This window comes from Loa loa, assembly GCF_000183805.2.
Source record: "Loa loa unplaced genomic scaffold supercont3.8, whole genome shotgun sequence".
NCBI lineage: Eukaryota > Metazoa > Nematoda > Chromadorea > Rhabditida > Onchocercidae > Loa > Loa loa.
This window is the reverse complement of record NW_018108188.1, coordinates 264,686-287,553: the sequence shown is the minus strand read 5'-3', so window position 1 is coordinate 287,553 and position 22,868 is coordinate 264,686. Positions and strand designations below refer to the sequence as shown.

Sequence of the window (22,868 nt, the reverse complement as noted above, 5' to 3'; positions counted from 1 at the left end):
AGGGAGAGAGAGGGAGAAAGAAGGAAAGGAGGGAGGGAAAACTTTGCAGAAAGTCTTTGTCTAATCGAAATTCAAAAATAAAAAAATTCTGGCGGTATATTAATGATTTGGTATATTCATCGTCTGGTACAAAAATTTATGGAATTTGATAAGAAAAGTTTCCCTTTTCCCATTCTTTCCACTCCCCTCTTCCTCCTTCTCTCTCGTTCTCTCTCGTACGGACTAAATGCGACAGCAATAACTCTCTTTGATGATACCCGACAGACATTTGAACATCGGCGGAGTTTCACAGTTCCCAATATTCATCTTCCCATGGCTGCTGATAATTAACAGCAAACTGTAAAAGTTCCTGATGGTAATTCATAATTGCAAGATTTTACAACAGTGAAGAAATTTATGATTCCACCAATTCATCTTTCCTCTCTCCCTTTACTCTTCGAAATTTAAAGATAAATTTGGGAGGGAAATGCAACAAGTGATGATGAGGAGGATTTTGTCTACCGGAAACCATCACGGATAGCAATAAATTGTTCGTTGCCTCTGACGACTAACAGCTATTTTTCAAAACAAAACAATGAACAATTTAAATGCTTATTTGCCAACAGCCAAGGGCTAACAACTGTCCGGATGTAATGACGGCACTAATAATTATTGTTGATTTTTTTTTACATTTCCGTTTTCCACCAAATAAGACTTTTTCCAATACGATGCATTATTCTGCTCGATGAATTGCCGGACAGATTTTACGGGACAAATAAAAAAAAGGATAATACGAAGCGGAGTTTATTTATCAGTTTAATCATTTCTTGAAACATTTTCTCACAGACAATTAGTTTGCGCGCGTCAACTAAAGGATGGGAAAAGTGCTGGCGGCTTTCGATATATCTGATATTGAAATATTAGAAATGAATTTCAGAACTGTTGAATCAATTTGTTGGTTGAACTAAAATGTCATACATATAGCAATGTTCACATTTGCATAAAGATTACGGTTTTCCATGATATTTCCAAACATCGTCTAGCAAAGCGATTTTTTCTTTTTGCTAAAAATTTCACGGATATTTTAATTTACTGTTCTGATGTTTTTCAGTAATGAAGCTTCGGAAAAATTTTTCGTCGATTTCATGGTGACAGTATGACAGATCATTTGTTTATCTCAATCCTCCGCAGCACTGAGATAAATAAATGATTTCTTTGATGGATCATGTTGCAGCATTTTCACATTGATATGATCCTTTTAATCGATGTACTTCGTACTTTGTTTTTGTAACTTCCGTCCTTAAATCAAATAGGTTTCCTTAACGCTGTAATAAAATAATACTTAGGCTCTTCTTTCTTCTAATTACTGCTTGTTTATTTATTTATTTATTTATTTATTTTATTGCTATCATCATTATCATCATCTGAAAGGATGCTCATTTCATTTGATACATTCATCTCTTAAATACAAGCTTCCTTAAATTCACAATTATAATTTCATGGAGTGTTTTTACACTTTTAGTTCGATGCTTTATTGCTCTTTTGATAACTTTAGGATTGCGGTTTCTTAATTGAATCGGAAAATTTCACGAACTTTGAGTACTTCTCAAAATACTTCCCTGTCCTTTTTCTGCAAATTCCTTGTGCAATTTTGCATTCTTTTCAACATTTATAAGATATGTGCTTTGCTTTCTATGTAATGCAATACTATCCAGTGTTGTTAACAGATGTTGACAGAAAATATAATGCATATACTTTTTTCCTCTTCATCTTCAGTGTTTTTACTCGGACTTGTCTCTTTCAGATGACAGTATTAGTTTAGAGTATCACAGTTTTGCATATCCTAATTTTGTATTGCTTATCAATCAGGATACGAGTCGAAGAAAATATGTCATGAATTCATCGGGCTATATTTCTCCTGTCGGAAGAACTTCAAGCTTTATGCTTTCCTCTGAAAATTATACGATATTTCCTCTCAGTACAGTTTAAAAATTGAAAGGTTGGGAAAGGATGGCGAGAGATGGATGTTCAGATCTGGTAAGATTACAATATAAATTCATTAAAAACGGGAAAGGATTGATATATTTCAGATCTGGATAAAATATTCGTACAATAATCTTTCATCATTTCTAAAATCTCAATGAATTATCGAGTTTGTTATTAAATTACATTGTCACTGATAATCACTTGAAGGAAATTTATAACATGGCTGGGCAAATGTCATGTGTTTGAGAGTTCTTGAAGTAAAAGTTCTTTTAACAATATTTTTGTTTTTACTTTTTTTCTCCCTTCTCTAACAGTAAAAATTCATTTCAAAATTCCGAATCTCCCTTATTCATAGTTTTTTAAAACATTTATATGAGCCAAAATAAATAAATTGTTCAATTTTTCCAATCGTTTTTTTCTAATTGTTAATTGTCAAAAAATTTTCCAATTATCAAAATTAAATTTTCATCTAATCTATGATGTAGTAGGAGTTCTTTGACAACATTTACGTAAGACATGATTTTTTGCGTACATTTACACTCGAATGAGCATGAGAAGGTAAAATATATTGAGGATAGTTTAAAGTTTATTGTGGTTCATTGACCGTTCCATTTTGGCTCCTGAATATGCAAATTACAGTAGGCAGGGAACAAGACTGTTGAAAGCAGGGAGGAAAAGGAACGAATTTGGAAGAAGGAAACAAGAAAATAAGTAGTTATAGCCTGCAAAGATCATGTCACCAAATATGATGCACTATTTTTAATCTTTTTTGTTATGATTACTTCATAAGGATGCGATCATCCCGATCATTCCCGATCGGTTTGAAGATGATAAAGTTGGTTGATACTCATTTGTTCCTCCTGTAAGTTGCAGTTTTCTCAAAATTACGAAATTTAACACTGTTTAATCTCATTTTTTCTACATTTCTTATATACAAACGATAAACATTGTAATATACGCTTCCTTTTTTTCGAATAATTTATGTAAAATTTAATTATCACATTATTCATTTCATTTTTGATTTAGATATTCTAAATTTTCTTTCAACTTAAATATTTTTTACCAATGATTAGACAACTGTATTGTTAATTGTGTCATTTAGTTGAACGAACTGTTGTCACCAAAATCATTTCGATTCTATCCAATACCGCCTCATTTGTTCACTTTTTAGTCTTTTTATCATAAATATATTGCAATAGAGCAAGTTAACACATTCTTCGCATTCTTTTTCTTCAAATTTACATTCTTGTTCATACCCTTAAGAAATTCTCTTTTCCCACCATCACACTTCAACTTTTAATAGTGTTATTAAATTCTTTGGATTTAAAATTCTTTTAATGAATCAAAAGTTTTTTTTTTTGGCGGAAAAGAATTGGATTCTGAGAGAGTAAGCATGGATGGAAGAATCCAGAAAAGCCATTTGACAAAATATAATATTTTGCCAAATAGAAAATGACTCAGTGGGTGGAAAAAAAAATAAATAAATACGCTTCTGTCGTCATTTTATGTGCATTCTGTTTCCTTTTCCTACTTTTCTTTTTTTTGCCAACTCGGAAATTTATTGAAATAATAATGATATGGTACTGAACGATTCTGGGATTTTTTTGAACAACAAATAAAAGAAATTGAGTCCAAAATAAATAGGCCAGACTAATATTGGCCAAGTATTTTCTTTGATTTTTTAGATTCGAAATTTGAAGGTGGTTATGATATTAAAGCTTAAATATTCATTGTCAATTTGAATAAATTCTTCTTGTAATTTATCAGAGGAATGAAGAGAATGTACTAAAAGTGGAAAAGCTTTTAAAAATGAAAATTTTGTCCAATTGTTTACATTGTCGTTTAACTTACTTATGACTTGATTTTTTTCTCATAAATAACTCTTCCAATCTCTCTTATCTGCAATATCTCAAATTGAATAGAGGTTGTCTTTCGCTAAGTTATAAATGCAATCACCTAGAAATAATTATTCCCCTCTTCTTTTTTTTCCATTCCATTTATACTTTAGTGAATGTACTAAAAGTGGAAAAGTTTTAGAAAGGGAAAATTTTAGTTTAATTGTTTACTTTTTTATGGCAAATGACCGTAAAACTTTCTCCTTTTTATTATGAACTGCAGGATAAAGCTTTTAAGTGAAACATACACACTTACTCATAACTTCTCTTAATTCAAAGTACCACAATATTTACATTTTAGATGGATTAAACTCAGTTTCATTTCTCAGCTAGCTTTACGAGCAAAGCAGACAAGTGTAGCCTATCATTTCGTTCTTGGCTTGGAAGTAAAGCTCTTTACATGAGAACAAGTTATAATATTGAACACTAATAACTAGAAATTTCTGTTGTACTTTTAGACTGATTACTTACACAATCGGATCGCATTGATACTATCATTCTTATGTCATCTTCCTTCTAATAATCATGTCTTTAGTTGTGTCATATATATAAAATATATCATTTTGCATTATAACATTTAGTTTCATTTTATAAAAGGTTGACAAATATTTTGTTTGCTTCTGTTTATTTATTGACTTTTGATCAGTTTATTTTAGCACAACCGCTATTTTATGTTCCATGGAATGATACGTCGTTTTTTTCTTTTTTTATTAGGTTTGCAATCTGTTGTCATGCTTTTTGAAAATTTTAAACTTTTAATTCTTCGAATTTCACTTTTATTATAATTTTTAGCGAAGAACAAACTCTTATATCACTAACCAATTATTCCAGTTTTTTTTCTTATGTTGTAATTTTTCGATCGAAATTCCTAGAGAAGCTAAGATTACCATCAGCAGTTGACCACCGGGAATCATTTTCTCTTTTACCTTACTCATCTTTACATAAGAGGAAGAAGATATAAATTATGGCGACAAAGAAGTAAACGATTTAGGGAGGTTACCGGTCAGAAAAGCATGAATTTTCGTCAATGAGCCCACAAAGTGCGACATTTTACTCATATTTCGTTTTCTTGCTCATTAATGACAAGATAATAAAAACAAGTGGTTAATAAACAATGAAGTCACAGTACGACATCAATCCCGTCGTAGCTATCCGTAAACTGCGCATTTGTGTACGCCGTGTGTTTCTCTCAAAGTGACGTTATTCTGGATAACGTGTTACGTCAGATGAACAGGATAATGTGAGTGATTCACTTTACGTATTTTCCTTATCCTTCCTACATGATAGAGCGTTATTGTCACTTTTTCACTTTCAGATAATCGTTCCGTCTTCAAATTGAATTTATTTGGAATACGCTTAATGGCAAACATATTGCTGGCAGAGTGCCACAAATGCAAAGGAGAGAGACAGACAAATGGACAGAGAGACTTATGAGTGGATTCATTGGACATTTTCCAAAAAAGAATTGTTCGGTGAAGTATTAGAGATATGTGTCTGTCTCCATATGTTACCTATATGCTAAGAGGAGGTGTCGTATCCAGCGTTTTCCTTTGACATCCGTCCACATTTGCCTACTCGTTCTTTCGGTGTTCTCCACTCGATCAAAGGGCAATTCTGTCCTCCCTCCCAATGAATGATAGCTGTCAGGTGAGGGACGAAGGAGACAACACCGTTCTGTGAAGGACTTTTCTGTTGGCTGTACCCTCTGCATCTCAATAGTACGTTTTGTGCCAAGCGTCGTCTGATAGTATCAGCAAAGAACACCCACACGTCACTGTCATTATCGCAGGAAGTCAACTGTCTTGGAGGTCGTCTTATAGTACCAAAGATGCCAGTATCTACAAACAATCTGCCTACAAACGGACAGATGGATCAGTTCCGGTCCTAGTAAACAGTACTGTTGTTGAATCGCATATTACCCGCATAAAAGGCCATCATTTGACCGCCGACCATTTATATAACATTTGTTGTTGTTTTTGGAATTGTTGCAATGTAATGCAGCTACAATAGTCACAGTTATGGACAACTGGTAGCCATCCGAGGTACACTATTGTTGCCATCCTTCGGGTATTTTCACTTCTGTTTCTTCTTTTCGCCTTCTAGATTAGGATTGCATGGATTTTCCTCCATTGTTTATGGTAATTTGATCTCGTCTGGATGATTCATTTCGAAATTAATTTCATTTTGAAGCATACCTATATGCATGATCTTACAGGTATCAAGTACATTGATTGTTTAATTGAGAATCAGTAAGTCAAGTTCGATGATCTTCGGTATTGGTAGAATTTGTATGAATCATTAAAACTTGTCTCGATTGGCTTTTTTCTCTATCGTTTGAATACAAGAAAGCAAATCTTTTTAATTCGATTTTAATGGAAGAAAAGGGAGCGTTCTTTTTTATCGTTCTTAACCGCCACAACATTACCACCTGTTGTCAGACAGTAGCACCAGCTGTGATCGCATGTAAACTTCTTTTTTTCTTTTTTTTTTAAATTTTTTTGCCAAATGAGGCTATCTTGGTGGTATCTATTTGATTATCTATCGATCCATCTATATATGTATAATTTATTTTATATTTATATTAATATAATGTGTAATGAAATATACTTTTTCCTTCTGACTCATCGATTTCGTTTTTTAACCATTCACATTTTTCCTCAATTGCTGATTCATAATTTTTTCCCCTTTCTGTGGCAACATCATTATCGGAGATCTCCGTTTGTACTTAATGATCCGAAGATCAAGTTTTCGTAACCAAAAGTTTGTCATCATTGTTTGATGGTGGGGGGAGAGGAAGGGGGAAGAAGAATAGATGAATAGATAACCGGAAAATACAAAAAAATAAGTTAGTTGGATGACGAGGGTGAAAGAAGGAAAAAGATATAGATAGAAAATCAGGTGACTCAAATTCTTCCTTTTCTTCCATTCCAGTTCTAGATTATCCTAAATAATTAAAAATAATACGCCTGGAGGATAAGGAGGAAATGAAGTATGATTTGGTATGTGATGAACAAGGAATGAAACGATAATGGGAAGGTTCTTCTCTAATCGAGAGACCTTCGGCTCTATTCAGCTGGTTGTCGTTTCGCTTTTGGATTTTTTCTTCAAATTATTTTCAAACTTTTACACAGTAATAATAATTTTATAGAGTTTATTTAATGAAAAGCTGAAAGTTGACCCGAAGTTTCTCATTAATTAGCTGAAATATGTGATCACTAATAAAAATCAGCTGAATGTGAATATTATTTTGTCGTTTGTAATCGCAGGGACTATCTAATAATCCAAGTCATTAGTCCTCTGAAGTATCCGCATGGATAAAGCAATCCGTAATCTGCTTCTTTACCATAACAAAAAAAAAAAAGAAAAAACATGCAATAAACTCGAAAAGGCTGGTAGATTAACTTGGTCTGCTGAGATTTTGAGAAAAGTGTGAAATTAGTACTTTATGTACGAAAAGAAATTCTAAAAATGAGATCAAATATCTCAGTAATTTGCATAAAAAAGAATTTCCTTTTACCGATATCAACTACTCGTGCTTTCTTCAAGATAGAATTAGGTTGCGTAAAACAAATGTCTATCTAAATTCTGCTACTTCTCCACTGTTTAAATACTAAAGATTTTAATGTAAATTATTATTTTGCATTTGTGCTCTTGATAAAATCGAAATATGTAGATTAGTTTGTCGGAATTTCCATTTTTATAATTATTTCTGTTCCATTATAATAGTAAATGAAACTGAATATTCTCTAGTTTTGGTTTAGTGATGAGTATTTGGATGGTGTCCTGTTAGCACAGATGGTTTCAACTGAACGGTTCAATTCAACAATTAAAAAAAATGAAATTTTTGAAAATCCTCTCCTGTTTAATACCAAAAAGTAGGGAAGGAATTCAGGTGACTATTCAATAAATATATTTAAAAATGATAATATACAAAAAAACAGTCATCAGCACCAGCGCAATAATCTCAGCACTTCAGTTGCATTCAGATCTCTTATTTGATGCACTTTCCGCCCAGCCGGTCCTTCCAGACATATATCCACTGCATTACATCACCATCAAAGCAACTGCCAATTGATGATATTTGTGATGATAATATATCCTATCCCCGTACCCTTTCATCTATTTATTTTTCATACGCATAAGCTTTGTTTACCGTTTACTTCATCCTTTCATTATCGTTGCCAGCAAAACTTTTTTAATTATCCATTTATCTATGCAAATTTATCAGTTTATTTTAATTTTACCAATAACACTGATCCTATTAAATATATTTCTCTGTGAATAAATTTATGTTTTATTATGGTTTAAAGTAAAATTAACACCGAATGAAATCAGCTCAGATCAGGTTTAAAAGGATTTCTACAATTTTATATCTTGATATCATTCTCGTATGTGATGCGTTTTTTTCTTTTGAAAAGATTTTGGAAGCAAATTTAAAGGATCGTTTTTTTCTTTGAGTAATACTTTCGTCTTTCTTGTCTTCCGAATCTCATTATTCACTCATTTGCTCAAGCGTACGTCTGATACACGTGATCTGATATTACATCCCATTGGTTAACGTTCCAAAAACTTTTTTCCTTATAGTATAAATTTCATACTTCTTCATGCCTTAACCTAACCTTTCACATTTTTTCGAATAAAAGTTTTCTTGATTTACTATTGTGTTTACATAGTTTTGCTTCCATATCTTATCAGAGTTCTTTTTTTTTTGGAATAAATATCAAAATTACCTGAGATAATACAATGCTTTCACCTTGTTTCTTGACATTTAACAGGTTAAAAAATATTCCATCGTACTGAAGTTCGCTTCAGTCATTTTGATCCTTGTCATTCTAATTCCCTATTTTTTCAACTGATGTAGAGGTGTAGAATTTTGTTGCGTTTTAATTTTATATCACATTTCTGGTGGGATAAGAAAAGAAAGATGCTACTGCAAAGAAATTTGTCATCTTTCTTATCACTTATCATCTGAGAACGTCTGACCTCCATCATCTGATCTGTTTGTGCAATATTACCATTTTAAAAAAGAAACATAGCAATAGTTTTGTCCACAATGATTTGGTAATGTGGGAAAGTGTTGAAATTGACTTAAAAAAATTCGAAATTTTCATAAAATTTTGTCGGTTCATATTAAAACTCCCTTTCTAATTCAAACTATAACATTTGCTTGCGATGATGAGTTGAGCGTCTATTTCTCTATGAATTCCTAGGTCTGTTGCAAAAAGGCTTTGCCAAAGTATATTGGAGGTCCACCACAATATTTCTCAAATGTACTATAATGCTGGAGATCATTCCTGAAATATCAGTTGTCCTGTCATCATTACCAAAGTACTGGATGTTCTGTCATTACACGGATTTACGTAGAACTTTTTTTTATTAGCTAATATAATTTTTTTCTCAAACTGTTAGATTTTCAGTGAATTCATGAAAGATTGAGGAAAAGTGCAATAGCAGCAAGAGCAGTTGTTGTTGCAGGTAGGCGTTAAATTGATGACAAGTCAGTAGTTTTTTCTTCTTTTTTTTAACATCAGATCCGGAAAATGAGATTTGGAAGGAGCAGGAATGGATTTCATGATTCGGTTTCAAAATAGTTCCTTTTCATTGTAGAGCACTTTTTCTGAAAGATAATCTCTCCTAAAATACAAAAGTATTTTACAGGTAGTTTCTCGTGTTTGTAAAACTAAAACATCGAAATATTTCATTTTTCCTGCCTAATGCCTTATCTGATGTCTTATCTCCATGAATTGCACCTTTTTTAGCTGATAAGCTTTGCTATCTTTCACTTGTTGCATGAAAGAAAGAGAGAGAGAAAAAGATATACCTGTGATATTTAGAGATGGAAATAAATTTTCAAAACTTCTCTTCATTTTGCTATTTGGTACTCCTTATGTATAGAAGCATTTACGAAATCTTTGACTTTCATTTTAGTATGATGGGCTTGAATATTATGACTTTGTATGCTCATTATTTTAGAGACTGTATTTAATCTAATATTTTATTTCTAGTATTTGAATTCAGAATGTAGCTGGGCTTGATTTCAACGGTAATTAATTTTACGGGATGAAACTGGAATAATTCTATTTGTTAAACATACTCTCAGGTTCTTTCTTAACATTCTATTTGGCAAAAAAAAAAGGCGACAATATCATAGCCATGATCAGTAATATAACTCAACTTGAGACTTGACAGTATCAATAATATGAGTCTTATATACACAACCTTCCTTCATTCTTTTTCTTGTGACATAAATGGAATGAATGAAATTTTAATTATGATTCGGGACAGTGTTGTGTATAACTCTATTCATAGTATGGTTCATTTGCACCATATTTTTATGATTCCCTTGCTCATACTCTCATATGATATCTCTGTTTAATCATACCTGTTTAAATATTCTAATTCTGGATCAGGACCAGGAAAGGACAAAAACATTGGCATATGATCTGTTGGAAATTCCCATCATTATCCACAATTAATTTAGTATTTTGTCAAAACGACCCACATTTTTCGATGAATCATGTGCATATCATCGTTCCTTTTACGATGCCAACAATTCCAACTCCATTATTACTCTAACGTTTTGCAGAAATTTTGAAACATCAAAAAACAAAATTTCAATTAACGATGGCAAAATTATTCACATTCGAACTTTTCAGTCATCATTTATCATATGTCATTTGCACTTTGTTTAACAGCAATACTTATTGTAGATTTGATTACAATAATGCTTTGGAAGTATACATTACATAATTGATAACTGATAAATAATATTTTTGAAACCAATAAGAAGCATGAATACATTGTGTTAGTAGCCAGATAAGCTTAATTGCTTTTACCATAACTCTCATTATTTAAATGTAGTCACGTATATCCAAATAACAAGATAAATTTGGGGAAAATAATGGGTTTGTCGCGGAAGAGGAAAAGATGTGTTGAAGAAACTGAAGGAAATGAAATATGAGCAGAACAATCTTGGAGATAGACCTATGGAATGACCCATACTAAGTGATGTCACTGAATAACTTTCCGCAACGGTCAACTTGCTACTTAATAGGGATGTCTCCCTTTGTCCTTCCAAGGTATCAAATTAAGTTCACAATATTTATCAAAATCTAATGATATATTCAATTCATTTCAGTGGATATATAATCTTCGAATTCATAATTTCAACATTTCCGATAACATTAACTCTGTGTTCTTTGCTATTCTTCATTCCATATTTTGTTTAGATCAAAAAATGAAACATTATTTCAATTGAAAATAGAAATGATCGATTTAATGATATTTAATGGAAAAGATTTGATTTTGAGTAATGTAATCCATTTCAGGTAACTGGAACAGTTATATAATTGATCAGAAATGCAAAGAAAGCTTATTCTCCTACGATTAATGAATTTCATTAGGAAAAGAAGAAAGAAATGAGTTGAAAACATGTCGTTCAAAACATTCCAAATCATACTTAACACTCTAATAAGTTCATTGGTGACAAATTTCGAAGAATTTAATTTATTAATGCCGTTGTTTCGAGTACAAACATAAATTTAAAGGTAATCAGTAATAATTATTACTTATTTCAGTAACACTTACCTTTTGTAAAACTGTAAAATTTCAATTGTAATGCAACAGTTTTTGTAAAAAGTATTGCATTCTGAACTGGAGAAAAACAATGGCTGCAAATAGAGTTGGGTGGTATAATTTTCGTTTTTTGTTTGTTGTTGAATGATGGAATTGAATTGGAGAGAAGGGTTGTAATGAAGGATATATATTGAGAAAGAGAAGCATCAGGCCAAATGCTTCATAGATTATTAGCTTTTTTTTTTATTTTTATTTTTCAAAATATGTTAAAATGAAGGGAGGAGAGAGGACGATGGCTCTCAATGGTGGCATTTTTTTTTTTTATTCCAAGCAACCATATGCCAACAGCTTTTCCAAAATAGTTTCATGAAGTCGTCTATAAGCAATGACGTAAAAAAATCAAATAAACTTGAAAACATATTTTAGAAGTCTTGCTTACACCTACAGTATCATATCGGTTTGTTTGGAAATGCATCATACTTTTTTCTTTTTTATTTTCTCTCCCAATTACGTCACATTATAAATGATGTTTGTTTGAATCGGATTGAATTGTTGAATTTCTGGAATTCTATTTGTGCTTTTACACTTGATTGCTATTAGAAATTGAAGTCTGAATTTTGAGTCTTAGCATAGAAATTGAAAGTAAGTTAATTCGTGGAGTGACAACAGGTAAGCTGTCTTTCCCTCTTTTTTTTCGAAATTAAAATCTTGAGTAATATGACGTGGACAATTTTTTATGATTGCCTTACGTGGATATCACTGAAAAATGAAGCAGCAGTATTTGATCAAGTCCTATTAGAAAGTATTTGATTTGATCAAATCCTGTTAGAAATTTGATCAAGTCCTATTAGAAAGTGACGATGATCATCTAGTCATAATTTTGACATTTCGATACATAAGTCCTAAATTAACTTTTGAATTCGAATTCAAGTTGTATTCACTTTTATTCTGTAACTGTCGCAGCATTCCAAAGTGGTAATGTTCCGTGGTTTCGAGCATTGAAAGTATGAAACTGCTACAGGTAGTATTAGTGATATTAATTAGCTATTAGGAAACAAATACCCAAATGTCACCGGGAATTTATTAGTAAAGCTGGAAAGAAAATGGTTATCGGTCGGTTAGGTGGCACCAAAAGGATCATAAAATTTTTGTTGATGTCACAAGTCATCGATATGTGGTCGAACCATCCTACCGACGACGAGAGAATGACGACGACTGTCACTAACGTAACCCAATCTCGTGTCGCCGTAGCTGTCGCCAAATTTTGTCCTTTCTATCAGCTTGTCACTATATGACTTATGACTTTTCGTCGTCGTTATACCTTATCATCTGCAGACAATCTCTTAAATCTAGATTGATCGATTTGTCTGCAACTGGAAAGAGAAAGAAAACCGGAGGTAGTTGTTCTTACAGGGTGGGCGGTTAAATGAGCTAGGCGACACCTGTAAACGCCATCGTTTTTCAGTCCATTAATTCTCTTCATTTGTTTTTTCATGCCATTTTTTTTTCTCTGCACCTCCCAGACAAATCATTTATGTTTTGGATCCACCGATAGTATCCCGCTTTACTCATTTTTTCTACAAGAACTTCCCATATTTTAATAAGATGTTATTTTAACTCTATCAAATCTAGACAGATTTCTCGAATATCCATGGCTGAAAGCTAACAGCGGCTAATTTGCATATTGTGGGGTGGGGTGGGTGAGTTACTAAAAATTTGCATACTGACTTTTCCCTAGCCTCACATCTGGTCATTTCAATCTAATCTAGCTCTTATTGCTGTTTGGTTTTGTTGTTTCGTTTATCCTCGCCTTTTACGTTTGTGGGTGTACTTTTGGTAAGTTGATTCAAATTGATTCAAATCTAGTTTATGAAAAATTAAATTTCTTTTTCTATCCCAATTTATAAAAATCGAATTCCAGTTACATCTCAGTTTTTACCATTCTGCGCAACATACGGTGGGAAGAATTCGCCTCATTAATGTTTCTGGTAGAATTGCAGCTTTTTAGTTTCATCCTCCGATAATAATTTAGGTAATTAATAGTTGAGATGTTGACTGTCAACATCCCTTTTATTGTTCCAAGCTTTATTGTTTCTCTTATCATTACTGTTTTCAAGCTTCATTTACTGAATTAAAAATTTAGTAGTGAATTTTTACTGAGCTTAATACAAATTTAATTCAGTGATCGATGCATTTCACTCCGAAGCATGAAGAATTTCCGTACAGAATGAGCTCAGTACGGGAGAAAATTCCGGGAAGGCATTTGGAGGATTATTTTTTAGGCAAGAATGCCATCTTACTTTTACCGCCACATTCTCCTCTTCCCATGATCTCCCGTCATTCATTTATCAGTCTGGCTTGAGTGAAATGTATCGGTTCTATTCGTATTTCAGCACATTAGCGTGAGCGTGGGTGTAAGAATTTGGGTATGAGGAAAAGAGGTAGGAAGTGCGTTGCACTAAGAGACGCATTAGTTTCATTTTCCATTTTTATCTTCCCTCCCTTCCCTCGCCCACTCCCTTATTCAGCTTCTTTCTCACCTCATTATTTGTCATTGTTGTTTGAATGTGATTAGCTGACCGGGGGCGGTAAATGATCCAATGAAATGAAGAGAAGAACAAGGGAACGTTTATTATTTAATGCGCGATGACATATTGATAAATGCATTCTCAGTTGAATAATTACGAGGTGATTTTGGATCTAAATGTGTTTTCATTTCGGTGGAAGGACTTATTCACCTGGCGGTGTTTAATTTTGGTTTTATGATTTGTGATTTAGTTTTTTAATTCGAAGTTTTCCTATTTTTCTTATTGTTTGAACAGCTCCATGTTTTCTAATTTTGCCGGTTTATTCTTTCGCTGCTTCAACATTTTCGCGCATATTGATTTTCGAATTCAAATATATGCCGTTCTCTCCCAGTCACTTCCAGTATTCTTTTCTTTAGTTATAATTAAAATTGTCGATGTTACAAGTTCTTGTTCTTCAAACTTAGGATTATTTACATTTTTGAATATTTTCAATCGAGCGCCAACTGTTACTATGGAACTGAGGTCACGTCAAAATTTGCCGTTAAATGATCCCTTTCATACTATTAGGGAAATTTTCTCTCAATATATTACTTTAATTCTGTTCTGTGAAATGCTTATTTATCAGCAACCTATGAATGATTTTGTTTTTTCCAATTTTGATTAAATTTTTCGAGACATTTCATTGGGAATTTAATGGTTGCAGTGGAATTGACATCTTGACCAGTTGACATTTAACAAATTAAACTTGTAATGCATTTAATTAAACACATGGATTTTTCATCAGACAATACGGCTCATCTCTTGTAGGTTTATATATTGATTTCTTGTTTCAGTTATTGTTTAATTACTCATTTCTTCTGTAATTTTGCATTCATTTGCGCAGTATAGCAAATTGGTGTATTTCTACTTTTGCACTTTTCATTTGATTTGCACTGCATTGTTGGGACAGTAACAATAGACAACTCGCCGTATCAATTAGTACTTGTAACTTTTTGTTCCTAGCTGATGTCCTACTTGACGTATTACCCATATTACACACTCTGAGTTACATATGATAGAATTGAGGATCACACATTTTGGTGTGACAGATCCAACATATCAGGAACAAGTATGCTTTATGTCGCTTGTTAACAACTCATTCGTATTTAAAACAATGTGTCCAGAATCGGTAATACCACTTCAAATTAATGTGTAGTCCGATTTCAAATTCAAATTTTTATTCCTTTGAATTATTTGGATTTGTAAGTACTTTAAAATATTTCTTTTTTTTTTGACCAAGAGACCGGAAATTAAAAGACATTAAAGGGTTGGGCTTAGTTATTGAAGAAATTCAGGTTCTTTTCATGTCTAACGGCAAATGATTATTTCTGATCTTTCTGAGAGATGGAAAAATAGGCGAGAAATGTCGTATTCATTGCATTTCATTCATAATGTTTTAAAAAGCGTACCTTCCTAAACACTCATAATTTTTTCCATTTCCTGAGAACAGTGGCGGAAATGTTATTCCAACTGCAGTAGTCAGTAAGATTCCAGTACATTACACAGTGTTTAATGCTTTTTTCAATCTCTTTAAGTCACTTAATATAAGTAATTTTAATTTATTTGATTCCAATATTAGAAGTTTAAGTTGATATTCAAGATCTTTTTGCTTTTTTTGTGGTTATCTATTACTTAAAAATGCTATATCATATGTTCAACATCGTTTTATTTTGGTTTTTGTTTTCAACTGCTCCAATTTATTCATCGCTTTTTTCGTTTTTCGTCATTTCTTAGCGTTGAAATTATCTGTTGCTGATATTAAGGTTTATGATTTCAATTCTAGCGAATTATTTGTTATCTTCTACCAGCTGTACCACCGCTACTATCAACAACTATATTTATAACGATGTTGCCACAATCGATGAAAAGGTCGAGACATGTCCGCTCAATTGATGACATCCCAGTGGAAGTATTGCTCATGATTTTTAAACGGTATGTGATTTTCACTTTTATCTATCTTAGGTATAATGTCTGATATTATAGCTGAATTAAATAGAATTCACAAATTAGAGAGAATTACAGTCATTGTAAATTTAAGAAATTAACCATTGATGTTCCTTGGCTGCGCAACATGCCAATTTTTTCCTGTTTTTTTCGTGCTAGGTTATTGACGTCATCATTCGAAAGTGCTTTCTGAATGGCATCATATTCTTGGTATAGATGATATCATGTAATATTTGAAGGAAGGAAAGGAATTGAGTTGATTAATACAGGCGGAAAAGGCGAACGGTCCATAATGAGTGGGAAATGCTTCATTAAAATTTTTGTTTTACTAAAATTGGCATGTGTTTGCTTTTTTTTTGTTTGCCTTTGCGCTTATGTTTGCTATGCTTCATTTTCCGTTTAATGATGAACTTTCTATGGAATAAGTAAATTAAGAGAGGCGGAAAATTTTCTGGCTAATTTCAGATAGGATAGTTTTCGACATGATATTTTTATAGTAATGGGCAAAGAAGCATAGCTACTAGATTGTTCAAACCGAATATTTATAAGTCTCTATGACCACAAACTAGAATAACTGATAAGAACTCAAAATTTTAACAGTATCAATTTGGATTTAGCATATCATCTGGAAAGATGAATTTCATTCTAGATGTGAACCATTAGCTTGTTTTCGAGCTCGTTTGGTTTGCCACCGCTGGCGTATCGTAATTGACAAAATGGATAAAGAAAGTCGTGAGGCAATTCTTGGTGAAGGACAAGCCCGTTTATATATATGCGATCGTCGACGGTACGTCTATATTTTTGTTTCTTATGGATTCTGTCGGATTCCCCGACATCCACCATCGAAGCCAAGGTCATATTCGCCGGAATGTGTTTGGGAAAACTATTTACTTTATCGCATCATTTTTATGTGTTTGACAGCTCTCTGTATCTGATGTACATTTTGACGTCCATATAATATGCTCATCAATTCTTGCTATTCTTCAGAGCTATCCTCGAAAAGTTCAACAGTCTTCCATCATGTTCCAACTCTGTCACTGAGTTAATAACAGCTCGTAAATCCGTTTTTCATGCGGATTGCTACGCATATACTGCACTCAATAATTGGTCCTATCGTTTCGACATGACGGAATGGACACGTAATTTCGATATTATTGAGGTAATTTTTCCAGGTATTGCGAAGAATTGGAAACTATTTATATTTAGGAGGAATTTCAATGGATTTGTGGTTTTGTAATAAATACACAGACGTTCAAAATTTAAATGATAACTAATTTCGAAATTAGCTTTGTTCCGTATCATCGCAGTTTGGAAGATGAGAAGTGGGAGAGAGCTAATCTGTGAAGATTTGTATGCCAGTGTAACTTCATGATATTCTTCATGAAGATGAAACGAGATGTGTGTGTGAACTGTTTGCATCGCGCAATAGCTATGTCGTAAGATACTCGTCAGTAATATGCAAAAGAATGAAGAATGTTTGGCATTCAGCTTGTCGGCTGCATGGCAAACAGAAATATCTTTGCGGTACTGTTTTCAAGGTCACTGAGTAATGAGTGCAACAACGTTTTTTAAATGTCTCGAGAATTGCAAGAACTTCTTGAACTCTTACAGAAATTAATGAATCGAATCCGTATGGGGTTTGTATTCTTAATGTATGGATTCTATAATAGGAAAATTAGTGATTTGAACAAGATTTTTTAACAAGGTAATGGGAACAAGTTCTGAATATTAATAGAATTATTGGTGGGCACCAGGATAAGCTCTTATCAGTACTGATAGAGGTAGTATTTGTTTGATAATTTACTTGGCTGTGACATGTTTTCTTTAATCCCGTCAATGTTAGCTAATCTTTTACCTGCATCTATGATTTGGTTGGCATTGTATTGGTACGGTAGAGACTGCCAAAATTTATTTTTTTTAAACTTGGTTATAGAAATGGTTGAAAATTTTTAAACAAATTGTTTTCTTAAACTTTTCCACTTTTTTTTTTTTTTGACGAATATGTCAGATAGGCTGCAAGTGCTTAGAAAATTGGATTTGCTTCCGTTGCCCTTTCTTTGGCTGTCCTCGACAGCCCCGTAATTTTGTATGTATCATCATACCGCTCCCGCTCACTTCCAGACATTCATATGATATCATCCGACAAGTATTTTTATGGTTCTTTGAATCATAAATTAAAAATACTTGCACTCTTCTTTTTTATCTGGATGAATCCATTGTTTTAAGTATCATTTATAAAAAGAACCCGAGTCAGTAATTTAATTGACAAAAGAAACTTCTATACATAAAAGTACTACTTTGCAAAATTGTGACAAGCAGTTACGATGTGCTTATTTATTTATATATTTGTTTGCGAATTTAGTAGTAGGCTTGCTAGTGCTAAATTTATTTTATTATCAGTTTTTTTTCTCAGGTATGGGTGCAGAATTTTGGCGCTTTCCTTGAACGTGACCAAGGATACCTCGTCATTGATAATGCAATATCTCCTTCGGCGATATGCAATCAAGCAGCAAATGTTAATTCAGAACATAAAATTGCTTTCAGTGCTGTAAGTTCTTTAGCATTGCATCTCCAAACAGGTGTTACATCACCGTTAAATTGCTTCAGAAATTTTACTTTTAATCAGATAAAGATATTTATATTTAAATGCAATACGAACATTGGTGTAAGTGAAATAGAAGTCGTTCAGTGTGAAGATAACTCCATTATATGTTTAGGCAGTGGTGGTCATCATACATTTGTATAAAATGAAATGTCACGATATGACGTGTGTGATACTGTGGTAATCTAACTCTAACATAATATTATTATATCATATAACGCTTTAGACCGTAACTGTTGCCTTGTGTTTTCTGTTTCACTAGAAATGTCGTGAATTTTTAGTCTTCACCCGCATCTCGTGCATCATCACAATCGCCACATACTAATCGAAGTGGTGGAAGTTCTTCTGGATCGTTTTCATATGCTGCCAGTGTGCCATACAATTTACTTCCATCGAGCCAGAAGAAATCTCAGATTACACGAAACATTGCATCTACTGCTATATTAAGCGAGGTAACATTTGGCATTGTCAGAACTTTAAATTTTACTCTTTATTTAATTTTTTAATCTGGATTTAACACCTCTTTTTTGATAAGCGATGTCGAGTGTAGTTTTCATCCCATTCATTTTGATACTATGTGTCATTATCATCTGAACCTTGATTTGCTTTACTTTGAAAAAAGACTGTTTAATTTATTTGAGCAACGTAATTTATTTTTAGAGTATGAGCGCTGAATTAACGAAGCTTTCTGACGGACGTTTCGAGAGACTTGCTGAACAACTACATCAAATCCATCCTCTTCATCTGATTTTTCATGATCATTCATGGTATCAGAAGAGACCGACGCTGCTTTTATTTTGGTTTTTGAAAAAGTAAGTTTCGAAGTTAGTCTCAAACAATGATGGAAATTTGAAAGGAATTGCGTATCAGTGATGGATGCTGCGTGTTGCACTGCGCCAGATCGAAGCTTCGTTTTTTGACGCCATACCACCTTTTATCACTATCAATTGTAGCTTTTTTTTCTAGATTACCGAATTTACGCCGTTTAACTCTTCATTCAGTTCGAGGTGATCAAATAATCGAGTTGCATAAAGTTTTCTGTGTGGATGGAATTGACGAGTTGAATATTATTCAACCGGTAAAGGATTAACATGATTTACTAACTTATTTCTTTGCATTATGTTTTTGTTGGTTAAATATTTCTAGAAAATGAAAGCTTATCTTCAATATAATGTAATTAAGACATAATCGGAATTTTCAGGCTTATAATGCATGCATTATTGTTAACGAAGGCCTTTTTGATGCATTTCTACAAGTAAACAGTGCAATACGTCGAAGATTCCGTTTGCGCATCACTGGTAAAACTGACATTAGTGCTTCTACTCTTTGTAATTTCATCCGCGTAAGTTGTTTTTTCTTTGGATTATTGCGAACTCTTTTTTAATTTCAGTTAGGAAGTTATTTTAATTAACGATTCCCGACCGTGCGATGGACAATTGTTTACAAAGTGAAATTGTTTATACTGATAAAAATAATCAGATCATAACTTGTCTCTAAAAAATAATAGCGGGTCATAATATAAAGTTTGTGATGTTCTTTAACTGTAATTGGTTACTAGCAGCTACGATTGTCTTAAAGTTGTTCTCTTTTTCTTGGATAAATATTCCTTAAATAAAGGAAGTGATATTAAACATTGTAATAGTAACACTAGCCTAAATTCGTTTTTCTCAAAGGTTTTGGATAAGTATTGTGAATAAAAACATGCTTGAAAACTGAACTTGAATTGTCAATTTTTTTTAGAAATGGCGAAACCATCGCGAAATCGTACCATTCCATAGCATACTCATTGATGAAACATCTGTTTCATCATCAGAATTCGTTCATGCAACAAAATGTCCCGGATGTAGTGACTGCGGTGGTGAGGTTAGTTTTTGGTTTTATTTAATGGCATACTTAAACTGTTGGTATTTTGAAACAACATAAATGATTCAGTTGTTTTAGGTTGTACGACATAAATCCAACGGTACTACCTGGAATACTAAACAACTTATCTTCCGACATCGTAAATACAATGTTTGGATCAATTATAAATCTGAGAGCGGGTATGTTCTAGTTTAATCAATAGATTGAGTAGAATTAGAGGTGTGATTTGATTCTTCTATAACATGCATCGGAAAGGAAAAGTGTTTTCTGCATTCCCAGAAGTTATACTGCTTTAATGTCTTATTACGAAAAATTGGAAGAGTTTATGATTTCCATATTTTTGAAATGAAAAACTGTTAGCCTTCCTGCTTACGACATGCCAAATATGTTAAAGATCTACCTGTTATGTCGAATAATTTATTTATAGATACCTTGTATTCACCTATTACAATCCTAAGGACAGTAATCACTTTACGGTAAAAACAGTGGAACCCGAAAGCACCGTTGTTTCATTCTATTCGTCAACACCAATATCTCTAGAAAAACCAGAAGAAAGTGATATAGCTGATCATACTTGCTCACTGTTCAAGTCTGATCGTACTTGGTCACTGTTCAAGAAACCAACGAATGCTGTAGATGAACTGACAGTGCTACAACGAATTTTCGCTCTTATCAGAAGCAGCGCTTAAAAAAAAAAGAGGTTTTCGTTATTGTCGCCTCATTTATTCACTACTTTTTTTCGTTATATGTAAAGGCTTGCGAACGGTATTCCATTTATAATAGTATTATTTATTATTCAAAATGTTTCTGACAAAATGCTCATTTTTTTGTTTTGTTTAATCTTTACTATAACTTCGATATGAATGCATAAGCAGATCATTTGCTGTGCGAATAAGATTTAGTTTATTGTTTTCGAAAACAGATAAGGTTAGGAGCTTATTACTTTCTGATAGAATGTTTGGAACAAACGACATGATTAGATACTATCTCAGATTCAGATTGGATAACATGTCGAATAAATTGATCAAATAGCTTTAATTAATTGAATTTAGTTGACAGAGTCTTCAGGAATCTCTACTCTGAATAATTTCATCTTCTAAACTCAGTTAGTGATGAATTAAAAGTAGCTGGTGTATTTCGTCTTCCTTTTGATGGTCTTGTTTGTGAATAGAAGCATTACAATGTCTATTTTTCAATTATTTTACTAGTTGTGTAACTGGTGATTTAATTTAATTCAGATTTTCTTCTCTGGGACTACCTAGCTGTAAGATATCTTGTGAGCTTAATGAACTTTTCTCCACCCTCTTCCTTCCGATATTTTTTTTTAGATATGCTTTTTTTTCTTTGATTTTAACTCACCCAAACTATATGCTTGAAAGACACACTTTTTTATCAGATCCAAATATGGTTGTTTTCCTAACAATGCATTATTTATAAGCACGTATTGTACATATTTGTGTGTGTGTATCTGTATTTATTGCATATTTTAACATTTGTTTGCATATATGTACATATTGTGTGTTCTTTTTTTTTGCGGGAAGCTGATCGTATCAGTTTACATAAGCAATTACGTTTACTCGGTGACTATTATTATTTTTACGGGTAGTATTTATTCTACTTTCGTCTCTTTCAAATTTGAATTAATTCTTAAATTCCTAACGGTCAGCTTTTCCGCATTTTGTATTAAACTTTACTCTTGTACAGAAACATGCAATCTTGCGATTCCTTTTTCCGCTACTCTTCGATAATTCTCCCCTATCCCGCTGATGCTCAATTATCTAAGCTCTCTCGCCTTATATGTTTGTGTATTTACATTCTACTGTCATCTTTCTTCTTTCTTCACAAAGGTAACCGGTGAGTAAGATAATAATACGGATACATTTGGCACATGTTGTTTGAATTTCTGCAAAATTTTGTTCGAAACAATTTTGGTTTGTATTTCTGCGTGGCAAACTTGTGAGCCTTATTTCGGGAAATTACCCTAGATTTAGTATGTCCAACTATTCACATGTTTTCTTTTTTTTGAATGTTCTATAACCGGAACTTCGGCGCCGGTCCGAAATATATGTGCTTATAAGTGAGTTGTCATTAATTCACAAAAGATTTTGTCCTGCCAAATCATAGGCCAAATGATTTACGTATTAAAATCGTCATTGTGCTATAGCAGTCGCATGCATTCCATTCTTCCGGCAAGTTAAATTTGCTTTCTACTGATATCAGTCTAGAAATATTAAGAAAATGTTGCAACTCCAGTTGTTCACGTGCTGTCTCCTTATTTGCCATACTTCCTTTTTTATGAGCTGCATATTTCATTGTGACGTAAATCGAGAGCTCTTTCGCTGTATAATGATTTCCGTTCACGTTGGCACAACCATAATAACTCATCACACAAATCGTGATTATATATATATATATATATATATATATATATATATATATATATATATATATATATAT

The 22,868-nt window shown here is 32.7% G+C and overlaps 3 protein-coding genes across 3 annotated transcripts; 1 reads left to right on the top strand and 2 right to left on the bottom strand.

Moving 5' to 3' along the window:
* Window positions 1-5,350: 5,350 nt before the first annotated feature.
* LOAG_04760 (hypothetical protein) lies at window positions 5,351-5,795 on the bottom strand (the record flags this gene model as incomplete). The annotated part of the gene is made up of 2 exons (XM_003140295.2): window positions 5,351-5,698; window positions 5,780-5,795. 2 exons carry the CDS (start codon window positions 5,793-5,795, stop codon window positions 5,379-5,381), a joined length of 336 nt encoding a protein of 111 aa, XP_003140343.1. The 3' UTR covers window positions 5,351-5,378.
* Window positions 5,796-15,014: 9,219 nt separating this feature from the next.
* On the top strand, window positions 15,015-21,165 carry LOAG_04758 (hypothetical protein; the record flags this gene model as incomplete). The annotated part of the gene is made up of 12 exons (XM_003140294.2): window positions 15,015-15,071; window positions 15,786-15,934; window positions 16,596-16,799; window positions 16,934-17,105; window positions 18,360-18,494; window positions 18,830-19,000; window positions 19,209-19,360; window positions 19,515-19,626; window positions 19,750-19,890; window positions 20,289-20,411; window positions 20,490-20,590; window positions 20,839-21,165. 12 exons carry the CDS (start codon window positions 15,015-15,017, stop codon window positions 21,098-21,100), a joined length of 1,779 nt encoding a protein of 592 aa, XP_003140342.1. The 3' UTR covers window positions 21,101-21,165.
* Window positions 21,166-22,509: 1,344 nt separating this feature from the next.
* On the bottom strand, window positions 22,510-22,796 carry LOAG_04756 (hypothetical protein; the record flags this gene model as incomplete). Its single annotated transcript, XM_003140293.2, has 1 exon — window positions 22,510-22,796. One exon carries the CDS (start codon window positions 22,794-22,796, stop codon window positions 22,530-22,532), a length of 267 nt encoding a protein of 88 aa, XP_003140341.2. The 3' UTR covers window positions 22,510-22,529.
* Between the last annotated feature and the right edge of the window lie 72 nt (window positions 22,797-22,868).